This window comes from Lissotriton vulgaris, chromosome 5, assembly GCF_964263255.1.
Source record: "Lissotriton vulgaris chromosome 5, aLisVul1.2, whole genome shotgun sequence".
Lineage (NCBI taxonomy): Eukaryota > Metazoa > Chordata > Amphibia > Caudata > Salamandridae > Lissotriton > Lissotriton vulgaris.
Window position 1 is genome coordinate 348,002,668 of NC_141693.1, and position 18,172 is coordinate 348,020,839.

At 43.6% G+C, this 18,172-nt stretch overlaps 1 protein-coding gene across 19 annotated transcripts in view; it reads right to left on the reverse strand.

The window, feature by feature from the left end:
- Positions 1-18,172, reverse strand: part of HSPG2 (heparan sulfate proteoglycan 2) — a 936,289-nt gene that overhangs the window by 547,445 nt on the left and 370,672 nt on the right. For all 19 annotated transcript variants that reach the window (XM_086921606.1, XM_086921602.1, XM_086921600.1 and 16 more), the window contains 2 exons: positions 17,500-17,679; positions 2,265-2,461 (listed from right to left, as the gene is read on the reverse strand). In XM_086921606.1, the coding sequence (XP_086777732.1) occupies positions 2,265-2,461; positions 17,500-17,679 (377 nt within the window). The remainder of the gene's footprint in view (positions 1-2,264; positions 2,462-17,499; positions 17,680-18,172) is intronic.

Consider the following 18,172-nt stretch of genomic DNA (forward strand, 5'->3'; position numbering starts at 1 on the left):
CAATTGTTAGGCACTAGGAGATTGAGTGATTTGCCCAGAATCACAGGATGTTGAGCGTCCCTGCCGAGACGCAGACCCTGTTCCCCAGCTTCGAGGTGGACCGCTCTAGCAGTTATGCCACACCTTCTAATTGGGAGTTCAGCTACGGCAGAGCTCAGCCGTTTGGAAAGGCTATAATGTAGGAAGAGTAAAGCCTGCTCTAAATAGCTGTACAAGTTAAAAGTAGGTACTGGGTAAACACAAGTGCAATATACAGCTTCAGATTTCCTGCCATATTTTTCTACTTTGGTCTTGTTTACATTTTTTGTCATACAATCCGTTTTGCAATATGTTTTTGAAACGGTTAGTGACCTTTCAAGGTCAATAACAGTATTGCTTAAAACAACATTGCTGACGTACCGCAGAGGCACTATATGAAGATTAACTATTTTGGGAGGGTGAGATTCACACTGTTAAGTTTGGCAGCCCAGGCCAGATGTATAAATTTATTTTGCCATCTCAACCTCCTGCAATCCACAAAATAATTCTGTATACTAAAGTAATTTTGTGATCCATTCTGAATCACAATTAGACACACTAGCATACATCAGTGGTTTGTGATTCGCAGGGGAAAATGTCGACGTGTGTCGACAGTCTTGAGGGAGGGGAGTGGGCTGCCACCCAGTGGACCACTGACTATTCCTTCTGAAGTTTTTTCAAACTATAACTATTTTTTTAATATAAAGCGTCCAGGGCTATTTATAAAATAAGCAATGGCACAGCCTATAGGTCTGGGAAATGCGACCGCTATAGGTGGTGTCAATTTCTTTTAGTCGTGTTGTATAGCAGCACCGCTGTCAGTATGGCTGAAAGCCATGGAAAAAAGTGTTCCAGCTCAGGCAGCACCGATTGGGTCATAGCACTTCTTATGACTGACTGGAGGGGGTGGGACCGGGGGGAAGGGGCAAGCTACAATAAGGAAGTGGGTGGAGGGCAGATGCGGAAAAGGTAAAAAAAAGCACTATGATACGGTCAGTGGTGTCAGTCTCCTAGCATTTTGTTTTGGGTGGAGTAGGGGGACCAACACTACAATGGGAGGGAGCAGACAGAAAGGGATCCGCTTTTGCATTAAGGAGCAACTTCTGTACACAACGGATCCACACGACAAGCACGGACTAGTGGCAGCTCCCCCTAACCTGCTCCCTCTCAGAGAGGATGCTCGCAATACACAAAAGATATCCCCCCCCCAAAAAATGAACAAGAAAACCGATAACACGAATGAAGGTGTGCAGGTTGTGGGGGATGAGATGAAACATGAGCTGGGGAGGTGGAGAAGAAACTGACTGAGGCAGTGGGTGGAAGGAGGAAAAAAGCAACATGAACGGGGATATGGGAGAATGCCTGAAAACACAAGCACTCAAATGGAATGCTTGAACATAAAGAAAAAAAAACTCCAAAAACGGGAGCAGTGAAAGAACATAAGTACTTGGTCCATGCTGCAGGGGAGGGCCAAACAGAAGACGACATGATACATGCATGCATGACTTCACAAACGGGAACGAAGCAAATGAGAGAGACACTGAAGTTAACCAATGGTAAGCTACGGGAGGCTGCAAAACCATTGATTGGAAACAAAATGTCTCAAAGAGAACAGATGCGCTGTCTAGCCGAGATCTAAAAAGATTTTTCACGATTGGGAATGCAAACACAGGGATGGTAGACTGTTCCTTGCTGGCAACCATTGGTGGGTCTGTAACCAATCACGAGCAGTTGCAAATTGCAACTTTCCTAATTAATATTCGTTAGGCAAGTCCAACAATCCCCAGCGACTACAGATTTAGCAATGCAGCTCATCAGTACTTAGGTTGCATTGCAAAGTCAAACAGGTTGCTAAATGTCTGTGCGCCATCTGCAACACTGTATGCAACCTATCTCTTAGTACATCTGATTCTTGGAAACTACATACATATAAATTTTAAGGTAGAGGGTTCAATAGTATTGTTGTTAATACATTATCAGGATTTCCCATGGTTAAATTAAACTGTTTGCAGACAAGTACCTGAATACAATCAGCACTTGAACACTGAACAGCCTCTATCTATTTATGTCAAGGAATACAAAAAATGGATGGGTTACCTTTTTCCCCGCATCTAATAGTCATTGACATCATTTTAGTGCTGGGTGAACCTGAATAAATGCACACGTTGGTCTTACTTAGCCCACCCGTAACCGTTCCTTCTATTCACCCTGAAACTTTCCAAACTAGTGAACTGTAGACATGTTACCTGCATTCCTCCACGCCATGGGCATTACCCAGGCTGGTAAACTCCACGGTGGTGGTGTCCATGGCCACATCACTCAGCCCAACGCTCGCCATCTTATTGTCATATACTGTCTGGATCATTATGCTCTCCAAGTTCTGCAGGGTCATCAGAAGGTCCTCTCGGGTCACTGGTGCACCGGACTCATGACGCCAGTTTTCCTGTGCAAGAACAGATTGATTTGGTCAGATATACATAGGAAATACCTATAGCTCTGGTCTGAGAAAAAAGTCCAGGTGGCCTGTATCACTAGCAGTATTTCCTTTTTACAATCAAGCTATAGACCACAACAGTTATCCGTTCCAAATAGCATTACATACAATACTAAACGAAGGGCTTTGGGTCAGCCTCTTGTGATTGACTTGATGGCTTTTGTGTTTATCTCAATCTTCTTGCCTTTATTGAGGGGTTTTCTTTCAATCTTGAGTTTGTCCCATCCTCAAGCATAACTATCATTTCTCTTGATTGGCTAAGGAATAACTTTTGATCGCTGATGTTATGCAACTATTTTTCTGTGGTTTAATTCTTCCTTAGTACTTGATGAGAGTGCACTCCTGCCCTGCTCTTTCCTTTGGCTTTCTGCTAACAGAGTACGTCTCTCACTCCAGCACCCCTTCCGTCTCCTGCCTCCCTCTGGATGCACACATCGAGCAATGCTGCAACTCAGCGTCACGCTTACTCTCTTCTGGCTGGCTTCCCCTTACTCCTGGTTTTCTCTCCCCATCCCTGTTCCAATTTAATGCTGGCCTCCGCTAATGGCTTTGCAAATGTACAAATTAAACAGACAGCATAAGCAAATCTGGGTACAAGAAGTGTGTTAACCAGATTAGTACCAATATGTGCACTAGGCCTTATGATAAATTAGCTCATGAGACAAAATAAAAACAGATTTGCTCACATTTAGTATTTCTTGAACAAGAGACTGCATATTGGGAGAAGTTAGAGATTGTGTTGTTTAATTTTATTTCTGGCTGAATTAGCCTCATCCTTGTGCAAGCTGAGCAAATTTGCATTTGAAACATTTATAACAATGAGGAGTTTTGACAGTGAGTATGGGATTGGTACTCTTGACCTCAAAGTCACCATTACTGGCTGGTTCTGACACTCTGGGGGTCACAACAACTGCATCCTTATGAGCTGGATACCGTGTGTCCAGGAATAAATTGGAAATAACCAGGGGATGTAATCTACCACATCCCATTCCCAGGGTTATTCCTCATTATTGGCCCCATTTCTGTCTGAGGATTGCAGCTTGTTTGAGCAGCCGTAGTCCCTGGGAAAATTGTTAAAGCCTCCAGGTTTATTGATTTACTCGTAATCCACCCAGATAGGTCTGCTCAACTGCATTACTTTGCCTATCGGAGATTACAAGCAACTCGCAATGAGCTCTAAATGGCTATTAAATGGGAAATTAATGATTTATATGATGCAGCAATTAAACTTTTACTGATGAAAGCAAATATATTTCCGAAAACATTATATGCTCCAAATAACATTGCACACACAAACTATTGCGGTGGTCAACAAGTTAACAACTGATGAGGCTTTCTCTCCATTTGCCTTCAGTGTTCCGCCAACAACAGAAGCACATGATCCAGTGAAGTTCACAATTAGTAAAAGGGTTTCAAATCGTTGTGGCTGTAAATGTGAACCCCCAGCACCAAACAATGGGAGCATGATGACGCAAGGTCGATAAGCGTCTCACCACCTCGGAGGTTATGAGGGACCACTCCCTTGAACACCACAGGTAAAGAGCAAACCCACACTTACATAAGGGCAGTACATGCAGCACTTCCTAATCACTATTGCCACTTTTAACCATATACATAAACTCACCAATGGCAAGTCCTGGTTGTAGAGTATGTTGAGTTTTAGGTTTATGCTATACATAAAATCAATCTAGAACAAAATAGGGCAACCCGATAATCCCCCAGGGACTGGGTATGTATAATCACATAATATATGTCCATAGGGTAATCATTCAACATCAATTATAAGTCAAAATATTGTCACATTCATGATCATTAATATACTAATACAGGGAACAACAAGTTTTGAAATTTTTGAAAATTTTAACTATGGTTAGTCAATTCCAATAGTAGTTCTTCAAAATGATTTATGACAGGCAACGTACATACTACTGAAGTTTTACATTCACTTCACTGTAGTATCATGAGCACCTCCTGCTTATAAATAATATGGAAAACTAAACACCATATACTGTAAAATCAAACCAAACATTGATTACAGCTCATATTTTGTATAATCAATATATCCATATAAACAAGACGGTGTTCTTTCGTCGACGTTTCGGTCCCACGTCGGTCTACAAGATCCACGGGACCATCATCAGGACGGTAACAGTTGCACATCCAAATTTTATCTTCCTACATCACAAGAGTCTCGCAGGGGTTAATGGTAAACCAGACTTCTCCAGCTTCTGTATGTCTTCTACTCAGTAAGACATATATTCATAATTCCTTCGTTAAATGCAGAATATATATTTCTTTCACGCGCAGACAGCAGCAGCTTGTTCCACACACGACAGACTCAATCGACCGGTCGATTTATGAATATATGTCTTACTGAGTAGAAGACATACAGAATCTGCAGAACACCGTCTTGTTTATATGGATATATTGATTATACAAAATATGAGCTGTATGCAATGTTTTGTTTGATTTCACAGTATATGGTGTTTAGTTTTCAATATTATTTATAAGCAAGAGGTGCTCATGATACTACAGTGAAGTGAATGTAAAACATCAGTAGTATGTACGTTCCCTATCGTAAATCATTTTGAAGAAGAACTAATGGAATTAAATAACCATAGTTAAAAATTTCAAAACTTGTTGTTCCCTGTATTAGTATATTATTGATCACGAATTTGACAATATTTGGACTTATAATTGATGTTGAATGATTTCCCTATGGACATATATTTTGCCATTATACACAACATCAAGTCAGAAGATTAGCTCAGGGCCGAAACAATTTCGATGGATAGATAGTATTATAGTGGAAATCCTATCCTCCACACCCAGGACTAGCTTGGTGAATTGATTCTGGACAAATCCACCAAGAAATCTGATCACACAGGTGAGCTCTGCTGGGTATGGGTGCAGAGAAGTAGTTTTGATTTCAAAGGTTCAGATGAAAGTATGCAATTATGTGAAATATAGCCCAAGTGCTTTGATAATCACCAACCTTTGCACTAAATTAATAGTCCAGGATAGAAAGCAGTGGCTCAGTTTAAGTTGTTGTTTGGAAGATATCACACAACGTGCTGCATTACACCCACAGACAGGAAATGTAATTACAAAAACAGAAATTTCAGGTTTTCGTAAAGATTCATTTAGTCAATGAGCTACGTAGACCACTCACAGTCCACTGGTCAGTGATATTTATGCAGGTGATTTTCCTGGCAAATGAATCCCTAAAGGCTGCTGGGTGACTTATTTGGAGTTTAATCCCCAGACACGATATGCAGCAATCTTCTTCTCCTTTGGGAACCTTTTCTGACTTGCCAGCACCACTCACTGTGATGAAAATAGTTAATCTATGCTGCTCTTGCAGGATGAGCCTCCCCCTCCTTGTTCAGGCAAGCTTGTAGGCTTAAGCAATGTTAGGAACGGGATTAATTACAGGATACTAGGATTCTTGCTGGACATCAGCAGCCAATGAGGTTCGAAGACTTTCATTCTGTTGCTTCTCACTAAGATCCTGAACGCTGAAATCATTGTATTGAACCAGCCAACCCCTACGCGTACTGGCAGGGAAGGAAACAGATGTTTCCTTTTGGGAAATTTGCTCTCCTCTGAGATTTAGCACTGTAGAATAGTCTACACAACATCTGAAAGGAAGGTTTGCCGGTGACTCACAATCTATAATCAAACAGCAATAGGCATGCCAAGAGAAGTTAAAGCCAAAAAGACACCATACAGTCACTTTTACAAATCCCCACAGTTTGTCTTACTGATTAGATTGAGTTTAGGTCTGGCCTTCATTTGTGAGACTTATGGTAACCGATTCTTTACAATATGCAGAGTATGCTTGGCTCTAGCAGGGAAAGTATTACTCCCTCACCTCATGCCATTAGCTATGTGGAGTGTCATTCCACCTTCCAAGTACTTCCATTGGAATGCATGAGAGACTATTTCACAAATGAAAAGTACACTCATTCATCATGCTGCTCGTCACATTCAATTCTATTTCTCCTTTATGACTTCCATACAGAAAGTAAGGCTAGCTTTCTACTCCTCCCGACCCACCCCTTAAAATTGGGGAAGCTTATAGGGCAGGCTTTGATGCTCTACCCAGCACTTGTGCACAGCATTTATGAATGCACAAGATTCCATGCGCTGACACAATAAAGCCAAACCCCCTGGCTTTGTCTACGCTGATTTCTAATGTTGTTACATGTAACATTTAACCTATCCTTTACAACGAAGACATTAGCTGTAAAACATTTAGGTAATCCTTCAAGAATCAATAACTTTTTGATAACCACTATTAGCTCATATATGTAAACTTAATAAAGAAACAAAGCTTTCCTCAACACCATGATCTCATTATAACCTTTACCTCTCCTCACTTCTCACAAACCGACCCAAATCATCACCCTCACCCCAACCTCAACCCTCGGACAAGGTACTGGTTAAGAATGTAATGGCAAATAAGGAGAAGGAGGAGGAGTCCTGAAGTTTTTTCGACCAGGCAAGGACACCACAACATTTGTTAAATGAGGTAATGGTAGAGCAGTGTTTGAAGAGATCAACACTGTAAAAGAAAAATCTTGAGAACGAGAAGTCATAATGTGAAAACAAAATCTTAATAAACATAGGCTTGATATCACACTTAATCGGTCAGCACAGAAGCCAAGACCATAAATGGGGTGACATGTAATCTCATAGTGAGATGGCCTGACAGGCTGGTGCCGCTCAAAGGCTGCTGGGGGTGCGGAACAGTCACTCTCACGTCAGACAAGCAAAAGAAGCCACAGACTCCTTGTCATTAACCTTTAAGAGGCACTGTCCTGCTGGGAAGCCACCCACTTTTCTCACACGATAGCTCACCAATTGAAGCAACAAGGACCACACAGACAGTCTCCCTTGGCACAATGTAATGTGGAGCACAGCAAAAGACAATTATTGTGTTGCTGCAATTGCTGAAAATATAGCCAAAGCAGAAACTGCTCTGGTATGAGAAGACACAGACTCGCATATAAAAACGAATTTGTATTCTGACAATTTTAAATAACTAAGCAACTAAAGTATTGTTGGTAGGAAACAATGTCAAAATCTGAGCAGTTAATATGGCCTCTTCGGTCTGATATTCTCGCTTCAAATTTGTGAAATTGTATTTAAGAGGAATAACATCCTTGCCTTTCTACCATCTTCAGAAGGCATTCATCCAATTCTTGATGCCAAAAGAATAAGTGTGAGGGAGTAGGAAGCGGTGTTCTTTCCCTGAAGATAGACGGCACAATAGAGGAGCAGCGAGCGCTGCAAAGGGAATATTTTGGCACAGTGCCTGCATTTGCCATGTGTACGTAAACGTGTGGATGTAGTTTTCTAGTGCTAATAATGCGGAGAGGTAAAATGGGAAGCAGGAGAAACTCAATTGTGTTTAGTCTACACTCAAATTCTGAATTGGTATTGGCCACAATGTGATATTGCAATTATCCAAGATCCTCAAGGGGGCCACATATACCATACTATTATTATTATTGGCGTGATGACACATTCAATAGTGATTGACGTACAGGGAGTGAATTCCATGTCAAATTTCTAATATGTTGACTAACTTCGAACAGAGAATCAAGCCAGAAACAGTTGGCGAGGATCCTGCAGACCAGTAGGCGCTGAGTCTGCATTATCAATTCGATGAGGTTTCGTTTTCAGCAACTTTATAAAAGCAGTAGGAATATTTGCATGTTCTCTTCGTAAAGGCACCACAAAGATAGTGGGTCCACTATAGGAAGCCTCTACCACTATTTATTTGGGATTTAAATTCAGCATGCAATGGTTCCGGCAGACCATCTGAACTATGAAAATCTGGCACCCTTAACGCCAGGCACTCCTTAAGGAAAGTTTGCTTCCAGGGGAATGTTTCAAAAAAATGCAAATGGCAGATGCAGTTTAATTTTTTTTTAATAGTTTTTACAGATTCAAGACTTACACTCTTGACAGAAGCAGGAGATCACTGAAAATGGCCTAGAGAATACTGCCTCCACCTGCTCAACGACAGCCAGGTTACCTCATTCTGCAAGCACCGGAAGATGGATTTCAATGTTTTTGGAAGGATATTCAGATGCCATTCGGAATAAACCAGAATGCTGAGGACTGTTTTCAGATGTTAAAAGCTTTTTAAGTATTGTCTGATAAATACTTCTTAGTTTTCCCTCAAATGTACCTAGAAACTAGTTTTAATTAGCTCCACAATTAATGTACAATATAATGTGCAAAAAGACACTCTTGATGCTCCGCCATTCCATCACAGATACCAGAATTTATTTATTTTATTTATTTAATGCGATTTTATATAGCGCAAACTTTACCCAAAGGTGTTCAAGCACTTTACAAAAGGACCAGTTGCCTTACATAAGGACTTCAGAGTACATGAGTTACATAAAAGATACAAACAGAAAAACTCTCAATTCACAAAAGAATGATAGTAAGTGCATACGTCTACTACAGATACAAGTTGTTAGAGTTGCATATATACAAGTTGAAAATTCACTCAAGGAAAAGATATAAACAGAATAGCTCTAAATTCACATAAGAACGGTAGTAAGTACATACGTCTACTAAAGATATTAGTGGTTAGAGTTACATATACACAAGTTGCAAATCACTCAAGATTACATTTTGAAAAGTGATTAGGATGGGACAATTATATATTACATACCTACAGAGCATGACATTCTTGCCGTCGTTCAGCCAGGCGTTCAGGTGGTGTTGCACTTATGGGTGGTGGTCTTGGGTCTGTAGGGATCCCAGAGGAGGAGGTGGAGATGGGAGGAGGTGGAGATGGCCAGAGGGCCGGGTGGTGGTGGGCGGAAACAGCATGCTGGTCTCAGCCCCAGTGCTCTCCCCAGCTGTAGCTCAGGCTAATTCCCCCAGGCAAGGCTGCATCCACCGCTCTTTCACTGCTTCTCTCTCCCCTATAGGGTGCTAAGCCAGCACTCAGCTCATCGGTGGGGGCCCAGCCCAGTCCCGAGCCCCCACTGTTGTCCTCCTCCTCGCCGGTCCGCCCACAGGGGGGCGCTCACTTTCAGGAGTTAGATGCCACCATCTTGGGGGGGCTGCAGCGCCGCTGCCTCGGTTCCTCTTCTGTCACAGCCTGTGTACGACCACGTGAATCCGCTAGCGGGCCGGCACCTGTTGATTCTCACCAACTCCACGCTCAACATGGGGAGCTTCTGGGCTAGTACGAGGCAAGCAGAGGCAGAGAGGGAGCCCCTCCTGACCCAGGGGCTCGGATGCTATTTCTGCCACCGCAAACGGGTTCTCAGTGCAGGGGTCGCTGCTTCTTTATGGGCGCAGCCATTTAGGAATGCCCCGCAGCACCAACTACGCTCCATGCCGTCTGTTCTCGGCGGGGAAGGCGCTTTCATCCTCCCCAGCCCGAACCTCCCATTCCGAATGATGGAGGAGATTCGCCATGGGGGTTTTGGTTGATACCTCAACCCACGTAAGTTTAAATGTTGGTATAGAGAGGAATGTAGGACCTTCCTGTAAGAACCCCTTTCAGAGTGCTAACTGATGTCACTGGCAGCAGCATGTACCAGTTTGCAAAAAATACTAAAACCGCGACTGACTGTCAGATGTACAAAACAATGGTCACAAAATACTGGTTGCAGACTGTGACCAGTATTTTTTGAGACCAGCGTGGAATTTTACAAACAGATCTATTTACTAAAATATTCCTTAAAATAAATCTGAATGGAAATGGGGCTCATCAATATTCATAAGGTAGGATGCAAATTTTGTCTCACTACCACTGGCTGACATCACAGGGATGGTGGCCAGCTGGAGACAGCAGACCGGCATGTCTGTGGTCACTGTTTATTTAAATACATGCTGTTTTCCTTAAAGCAATCAAGGCTGCATTTCAAAAAAAGTTGAAAACTTCCTAAAAGCTTATTTGAGAATAGACCCATAGACCACTGTCTACTCACATCAACCTTACAAAGGGTAAGGTGTTGCAAACAGTCCCCTTCCCTTTTGTAATTGGATAACCACCCCAGGTTATGAGTTGGTAAAATTTCAATATTTTGCAACTGGATGTTGATCACAAAATTTTGAAACATACCTAACAAATTGCTTTTTGAAAGGGATGGGACGCCCTGAACAGGAGTGACATAACACGTGTGACATAACCGCTTAGGTGTTCTTTTGGGTCCCCAGGAAAATACCCTGGCAAGGTCCTAAAATGTTCAATCTGCAGCGGCCATTACCCTCCTTGCTTAGACCGAGTGAGGAGCGTGTCTGGCCATCATCTGGCAGCCTGTGTTCTGCAGAGTTCACTGTAAGACCTGTGTGTGGTTCATTGGGCCTTTTACGAACATGCCATGCTCTCTCTCACATGCCAATTTCTGAGGTATATTCCAAGGTCAAGGTTTTCATTTTTAAAGACGTCTTGTGCTTTCAGTCCCAAAAATCAAGACAACATGCACAGTGAGTGTAGGGGAGCCTGGAGGGTAGTAAAGCTTGCTCACGCTATCAAGTTTGTGAATCTGAAATGCTCTATTGATCTAGTTGCACTGGGTCACAATACGAGCACCTGGCCCCTCTGCCAATCATTTTCACCTTTTTTGCCAAAATACTTCTAATGAGCACACATTACTCTAAGACTTGTCAACCAGTTGTATCTCATACATCTTGGTTGCTGGGAATGGCAGATATCTTCTCAAGTTACTTATCCAAGATGTGGTTTCTCTCACTGTATTCCTCCACCCATCACAAAGTCCCACCTCTCCTGCTCACTTTCATCACGTCTGAGAGCCTTGGCATCTCCTCTGCAGGGCTCTTGGTCAGCTTCTTCCTTTTCGATCTCATTTATCACTGATCCATCTCTCTTCTCCTCACTATGAACCTCCATGCATAAACAAGCTCTCTATACCACTTTCCTTTATCCATCAGCTCTTCCCATTCATCACAGTTTTATGGTTCTGGTATCCCAATCCTTCCATTCGCCATAGGCTCCGTCTCAATCCCCATTCTGGTCAAAGATGCTCCTGTTCTCCTCAATCATTCTTCCCAACCAATTCAGATTTTTTTCTCCTCATAATGTATCTCTTTTCATCACAATCACTCAACCTTTCCTCACTGTCTCTCTCCAGTCATCACAGGTTCAATCACATTGCTTCCATTCATCCTTTTTTGGTTTTCATCACATGTTGCCTCTTTATTTCTTCCGCATCATTTCATCCAAGCTTCGTCACATACTCTAGCACTACTCATCTAAGGCATTCTGCCTCTTTGCTTCAAATATCATACATGCCCAGCTTCTCTTCATCAAGCGCCTATTCATCAGAGGCGCTCTGCCTCTTCTTCACCCCAGCTCCTATTCAACATGCACACTCTGCTCCTACTCATCCGACCCCATCACAGATGCTCTGTCCCTCACTTTGCCACCCAGTCATCACACTCCGCCTTTCCTCTTTCTTTCCCTCGATCTGGTCAGTTGCTCTTAGAAGCACCCAAATGGTGCTCTGAATAAACTTTTATGAGGGAATAACAAAATGTTTACTTACCAGTAGGAGTAGTTTTGCAGCCTGAGCGTTTGAGATTCACATGCTGTGCATGTATTCCCCCTTTTAGGGATTGGGTCCGGAATCAGGTCTTGTTTTTCTTCTCTTTTTTTCCATGGAGTTTGGCGACCACCATTTGATGGTAAGTCCTTGTTTATCTTGACGTCCACATAGCAGTGTTTCGTGAAGGTCTGTGTGGATGACCATGTTGCAGCCATGCAGATGTCGCTAAAGTGTAAGCTTGCCAGGAATGCTAGAGATGAACCTTTCTACCTTGTTAAGTGCACCTTGGGTTGTGTAGGTAGGTAAGGTTTTCCCTGCTTTTGTTTAGCAGGTTTGGATTGTGTCCACTATCCATTGCACAATAGTCCCTTTTATGATTGGTGTATCCTTGCTTGCCCTGGTGAAGGCGATGAAGAGTTGGTTCCCCTTTCTTATTGCCTTAGTCTCTTGTAGGTAGCCTGTGTTCTCTCTGCATGTCCAGGGAGTGCAGTGCCCTTTCAGCCTGTGACTTTGGTTCATAAAAGAAGGCGGGTAATAGGATGCTCTGGTTGACGTGAAATTGTGATTCTACCTTTGGTGGAAACTGCATGTTTGTTCTTAGCACTACCTTGTCCTTGTGAATCTGAAGGTATGGCTCCAGGATGGTAAGTGTGTGTTGCTCGCTCAACCTGCGAAGTGACATGATCGATATCAAAAACGCAGGTTTTAGAGTTCGAGACCCCAGTTCTGATTTATACATGGACTCAAATGGTTCTGTCATCAGTAATGTGAGTATTATGTTGAACTTCCACAATGGTGTGGGTGCCCATATCGGTAGTCCCCCTGTTTTTTTGACCCTTCCATGAATCTTTTCATCAGCGGTAGTGTCCATAAGCTGTTCTCCGTCATTCCTCTCATGTATGCGACTATGGCAGCTAAGTGTACCTTTAATTACGCATTGGCCAGGCCATTGTCTAGCAGGAGTGAGAGGTAGGTTAGCACAGTACTGATCTCCATCCTAGTGTCTAGCTTCTTGTGGTCCCCGCACCAGTGAATGGATCTGACCCACTTGGCTGTATAGCATTTATGTGGCCTTGGTTTTCTTGACTCCTTAAGGATTTCCACTATCCTGAGGGGGAAGATGAAGGTGCCTAAAATCTAGGTACTCATGAGCCATGCTGTTAGGTTGAGTGTGGTTGGCTCTGGATGGCATACTCTTCTGTCTTGCAGTATTAGCAGGTACTGCATTGCTCTTATGAGTATGATCTGACCGATGGACATCTATGGGAGGTCCAAATACCATGTTGGTCTGGGACGAGGAGTACAGGGGACCTCCTTGGCTGTCCTGCATTATACAATACCCTTGGGGTCAGGGGAATTGGTAGAAAGGTGTATGCAAATCTCTCTGATCAGTCTATCGGCAGGGCATTCCCTTTGGGTTGGTGGTGTGGAAATCTGGATGTGAAGTCTCTGCATTTTGCGTTTTCTGGACTTCCGAACAGGTCTATGCCTGGGGTGCTCCAGTATCTGAACACATCGTCCAGTACTTTGGTGTTTCATCTGTCACTTGTGGGAGGGGTTTTCTCGTATACTTAGGATGTCTGCTTCCGTGTTCTGTTTTCCTGGGAGGTATTTTGTTACTAGGGTCATGTTCCATTGGAGCGCCCACTTCCATATCTCCTGTGCTAACTTTGACCGTGGTAATGACTTCATTCCATTGTGTTTGTTGAGTTAGAACATTGCTGTAAAGTTTTACATCTACATCAGTACTGTCGGTCCCCTTATATATATGTCTGTAAGGCCTTTAGTGCCAGCAAGACAGCTTTGAGTTCCAGAAAGTTTTTGCTTCAATGTATTCGCTGGACTTCAGAGTCCTCTGACTTTCAGGATGTCCAGGTTTGCTTGCTTCCCAGCCCTTGTGGGATGCGTCCATTGTTGTGATCAGTGCAGAAGCTGGTAAGTTGAAGGTCCTCCCAACACCAACATTCACTTGGTTCCACCGATTCTATCTCCTGGTGAACCTTTGCAGTGACAGCCATTAAATCATCTCAGCTCCCCGTGGCTTGTGACCATTTGTTGCAGAGTCATTCCTGCATGGTCCGCATCTGCATTCCTGCTGCTGTATGAGGGGATACACAAATCCATCATGACCATTAATTTCATGACCATCCTCAATGTCAGACACGGACTCTCCTGGTGGAGGTCAGCTAGCTCTTATAGATTTCGTCCCCTTGGGGACTGGGTATGCATGTGCTATCCTCTAGTCCAGTGTCACTCCCAGGAATACTTTCAGCTCCTCCAGGTGTGAAGAAGATTTTTTGTTGTTTAAGGTTTAGCTGAAACACTGTAGCATGGCAATGGCTGTATGTCCAGGTCAGGGTAGATGTGTATAACCTGTCTTCTCAGGTGTGCCGCTTCTGCAGCTAGGCATTTTGTGAACCCCCGCAGATTTTAAGTTGAATGGTAGCACTCTGAACTGGTAGTGCACCTTGTTGAAGAAGAATCAGAGGTGCCTTCTGTGTCTTTGATTCATTGGTATGTGTAGGTAGGCATCCTTTAGGTCTATGGTGGGTATGTAATCTTCCTCCCTTAGAGGTGGGATTACCTCTTGTAGAGATGTTAACTTGAAGTGTTGTGCTCATATGAACTTGTTTAGGTATCTGAGGTCTAGTATTATTAGGTTACAATACTTATATTTAATATAGTGCACAACTCACCCAGGGGCATCTCGGCGCTGTTGCGGAAGCAGGGATGAGGAGAAAGATGAAGATCAGAACAGGTGGGATATGAGGAGTTTCCTAAATCTGCAGTAGTTTGGTAATGAAGGGCAGGGGGTTGGACTGTTTCGACAGCTTGCTTTTTGATAAGATCTTTAACTTACAATTGTAGGAGTTCTTGTTCCCTTTATGGTCTTTCCTTTGGGGGAACAGGTGGCAGTGTCTTCGAGTTCTATGCAGTAACCGTGTCATCTGTTTAAAATCCAGTTGTCTGAGGTGACTGACTTTCACGCCTGGAGAAATCATACTATTCCCCTTCAAGCTTATGTTATGTGGTGGAATTGCAAGAACGGAAAGTCACTTGCTTGCTTGCCCTCCCTCAATCCCCATCTGCAAGCTGACCTCTACCTCTTGGTTTCCTGCAAAAGGGCTGTCTCGCTGGATGCTGCCACTGTTGTTGAGTGGACTGGTATGTGGTTTGTTAGTTGAAGTCTTGCTGTTGTACCACTGGTGAGAATCCTCCCATGCCTGTTGGCCTCCTGTTGGGCATTTCCCCTCTCCATAAGGATCCCTTGAACTGCAAAGTACCCATGACTTTGGCAGTCTTGTTGTCCTTCTTTACCTTCTGTAGCGCCTCGTCTACAGCAATTCCGAAGAGGGCTTCCCCTGTGAATATCATGTTGATCACTGATGCCTGCACCGCTGGATTGAATCTATAAACTCTCATCCATGTGTGCCTCCTGAGGGTTGTACCTGCGCACATCAGCCTGCTAGCAGTGTCTGCTGCGTCCAATGCTTACTTGAGGCATGAGTTAGCAATGTTCTTGCCTTTCTAGATCACTTTCTTGACCTTTTTTTAATATTCCTCCAGAAGGTGTTATGTGAGGCCTTCCATCTCCTTTCATGTTTGGTGGCAGTAGCAGTTAAGGAGTGTATTCTAATTCACAATTCTCCATTGCATAGCTTCTTCCCTTTCCATCTTCTTTCCCATCCGATTCATTCTTTTGCTCTCGTTTTCTGATGGTGGTCAGTTGATGTGGGTGCCTTGTTTCTCTTTCTGGATGTCGCCGCTATAAAGGAGTCTCTGCTTTTACGGTACGCTTAATGTTCTGGGGAGGTCTTGTATGGAGTGCATTTTTCCTCCACTCGAGGAGTAACAGCCATTGTAGGCTTCCTTACCTTGGTCAGGGATGGTGGGAAGCATTGGAAGATAGAAGTTAGAATTCTGGGATAGCATCAGTGTTTCAAGGGGAACGCATGTTTCCTCCCTCTCTTCCTTGAGCAGATCCGCGTAGGAGTCTGCTTCCCTCTTGTGGAGTCCATTACACATGGAAAGGTCGTCCAGAGACCAGGGCCTCGAGGGATAGTTGTTGGCACAGTCTTCAGGGGGAATTTGGCATTGAGATCCAGTCAAGTGTCATCAACCTGACCCTGTCCTTCAAGCATGGTGGATTTGTACACTTCGCCGTCTAATTCTTCCCACCCTTCTTCGTGTGCTTCTGGTGTTCAGGGCACCTCAGTGACTGGTCGGTCATCACCAATCTTCCTCTATTCCAAGGGTTTCGGAGGGATGCAGAATCATTCGGCTGCAGGAGGGTTGCCATTTCAACTTCTTGCTTGGGCCAACCTTCAGTCGTGGAGTGTTTCATCATTGATGCTGAGGTGAATTTCGCAGATTTAGAACATGTGCCTTTCAGCTACTCAGCCTACTCTGTCTCATGTTGCTCTCCTTGCAACCTCTATGCTCTCAAAGTGGCTGATGCCCTCTTTGGTCTCTAACTCTGCCCATTCGGCTTCCTCGACATTCCCCTCTTCATCTTCACTTAGAAACCTAGGTCCTTTAGGGACTCCTGGTTATTGTGGCATCGGCAACGGAGTGGTGTGCAAGTCCTGGTTTGACTCTAGCCTTTAAGGTTTTTGGGACACATTCTGTGCAGGCCTCACAGTCCTCAGTGCTATGGTAGTTTGGGAGACATACATTACACTCCACATGGGGGTCCCTCTCTGCAAACTTATGATGGCAGTTGGGACACAACTTAAACGGGGTGTTCTCCATGCCCCTGCATTCTCGGACCATGAGGTGCTCTCCAGCGGGATCTCCACCAGGGGTTGGGAAGACTCCCCTCCTCTGGCCTTTGAGTGCTGTTCTTCCCATGATTTTCGGTGTTTCTCGGTGGAAAAAACATCTGTTCTTCGATGATTGAAGAAAATATCTGGTGTTCCTCTATCATCCTTCTCGAGCCAACTACAGAAAAAGGAATCTGAAGAGGGAGACCACACAAAGGTACTTCTGGAGCGCATGTCCAACATCACACAAGGAAGACAAATGAGATCTAATTCCAGACACAATCACTAGATGGAGGAATAGATGCACAGCATGTAAATATAAAAAATGATTCATTTACTGTTGAAGCAGAGTAATTCAAACCTGTCAAAGCCACATCTTTCATATATATTATTTAAAAAGTTAAATTGTCTTAACTTACGTCAATTCGCCATTAGATGCAGAATTCGCCTGCACACATCACTATTTGCAAGCAAATAAAAGAGCCAATATAAACAATTGTTTCATAGTGTTGTCCTAATTTATTCACTATATTCATGTAATATTGAGATTGGCTCATACTTGGCATTTTTCAAATCAAGTAGGGTTAGAGACATCCTTCAGCATTACGTACATGGTGTTGTGCATCATAATAAAGTGCCACCCTTCCCTCTAAGACAGAGTCCCTATTGTACCCACCTCTGTAAATTGAACTCTGCGTTGGTTCACAATAGCCGGACGGGTAGGCCCTTGCACCACAGAGACCAGCTTGCGCCCGTTGCCACTGATGACCACATCTGGTTTCTGCACAGGTTCAGACTGACCCCGGGTCAACACGTATTGCACCTTAAAACTAAGAGATCCACCATAGGAGTCCACCTGCAAAGCAAATGCACAAATTAGAGTTTGCTTCTCAAAAACAGAACAACGATTGTGGATAGAGGTTCTTAAAGAGAAATAAAGTTACTTCAATTTGACACTAGTCAAATTTGGAAAGAACGTAGAGGCTCAGCTACAGAAGAGTCTGGTAACCAGCTCTACATTCGGCTCTTGCTAAGGCAAAGCAGTCTGTCAAGAAGGGTGGTTGATTTCCGAGGGGGCTACTACAATGAAACCATCTAGAAAGGAGCATTTTGGCACCGATTCAGAGTCACTAGCTAGGCCGGTTAGTTGCAATAAAAATGATTACAAATGTTTCCAGGGCTGCTCTAATGTGCTCATCTGGTAATCTTAATCCAGGAGACCACCTCTGTGACTCTCCAAGACAAGAGAGGACTTGCAAAAGGGATCATTTAAAATTTACAAAACACTGTTCGAGGCAGCACCCCAGATCTTGTTACTCTAATGAAACTCATTTCCCTTGTCCATGCGC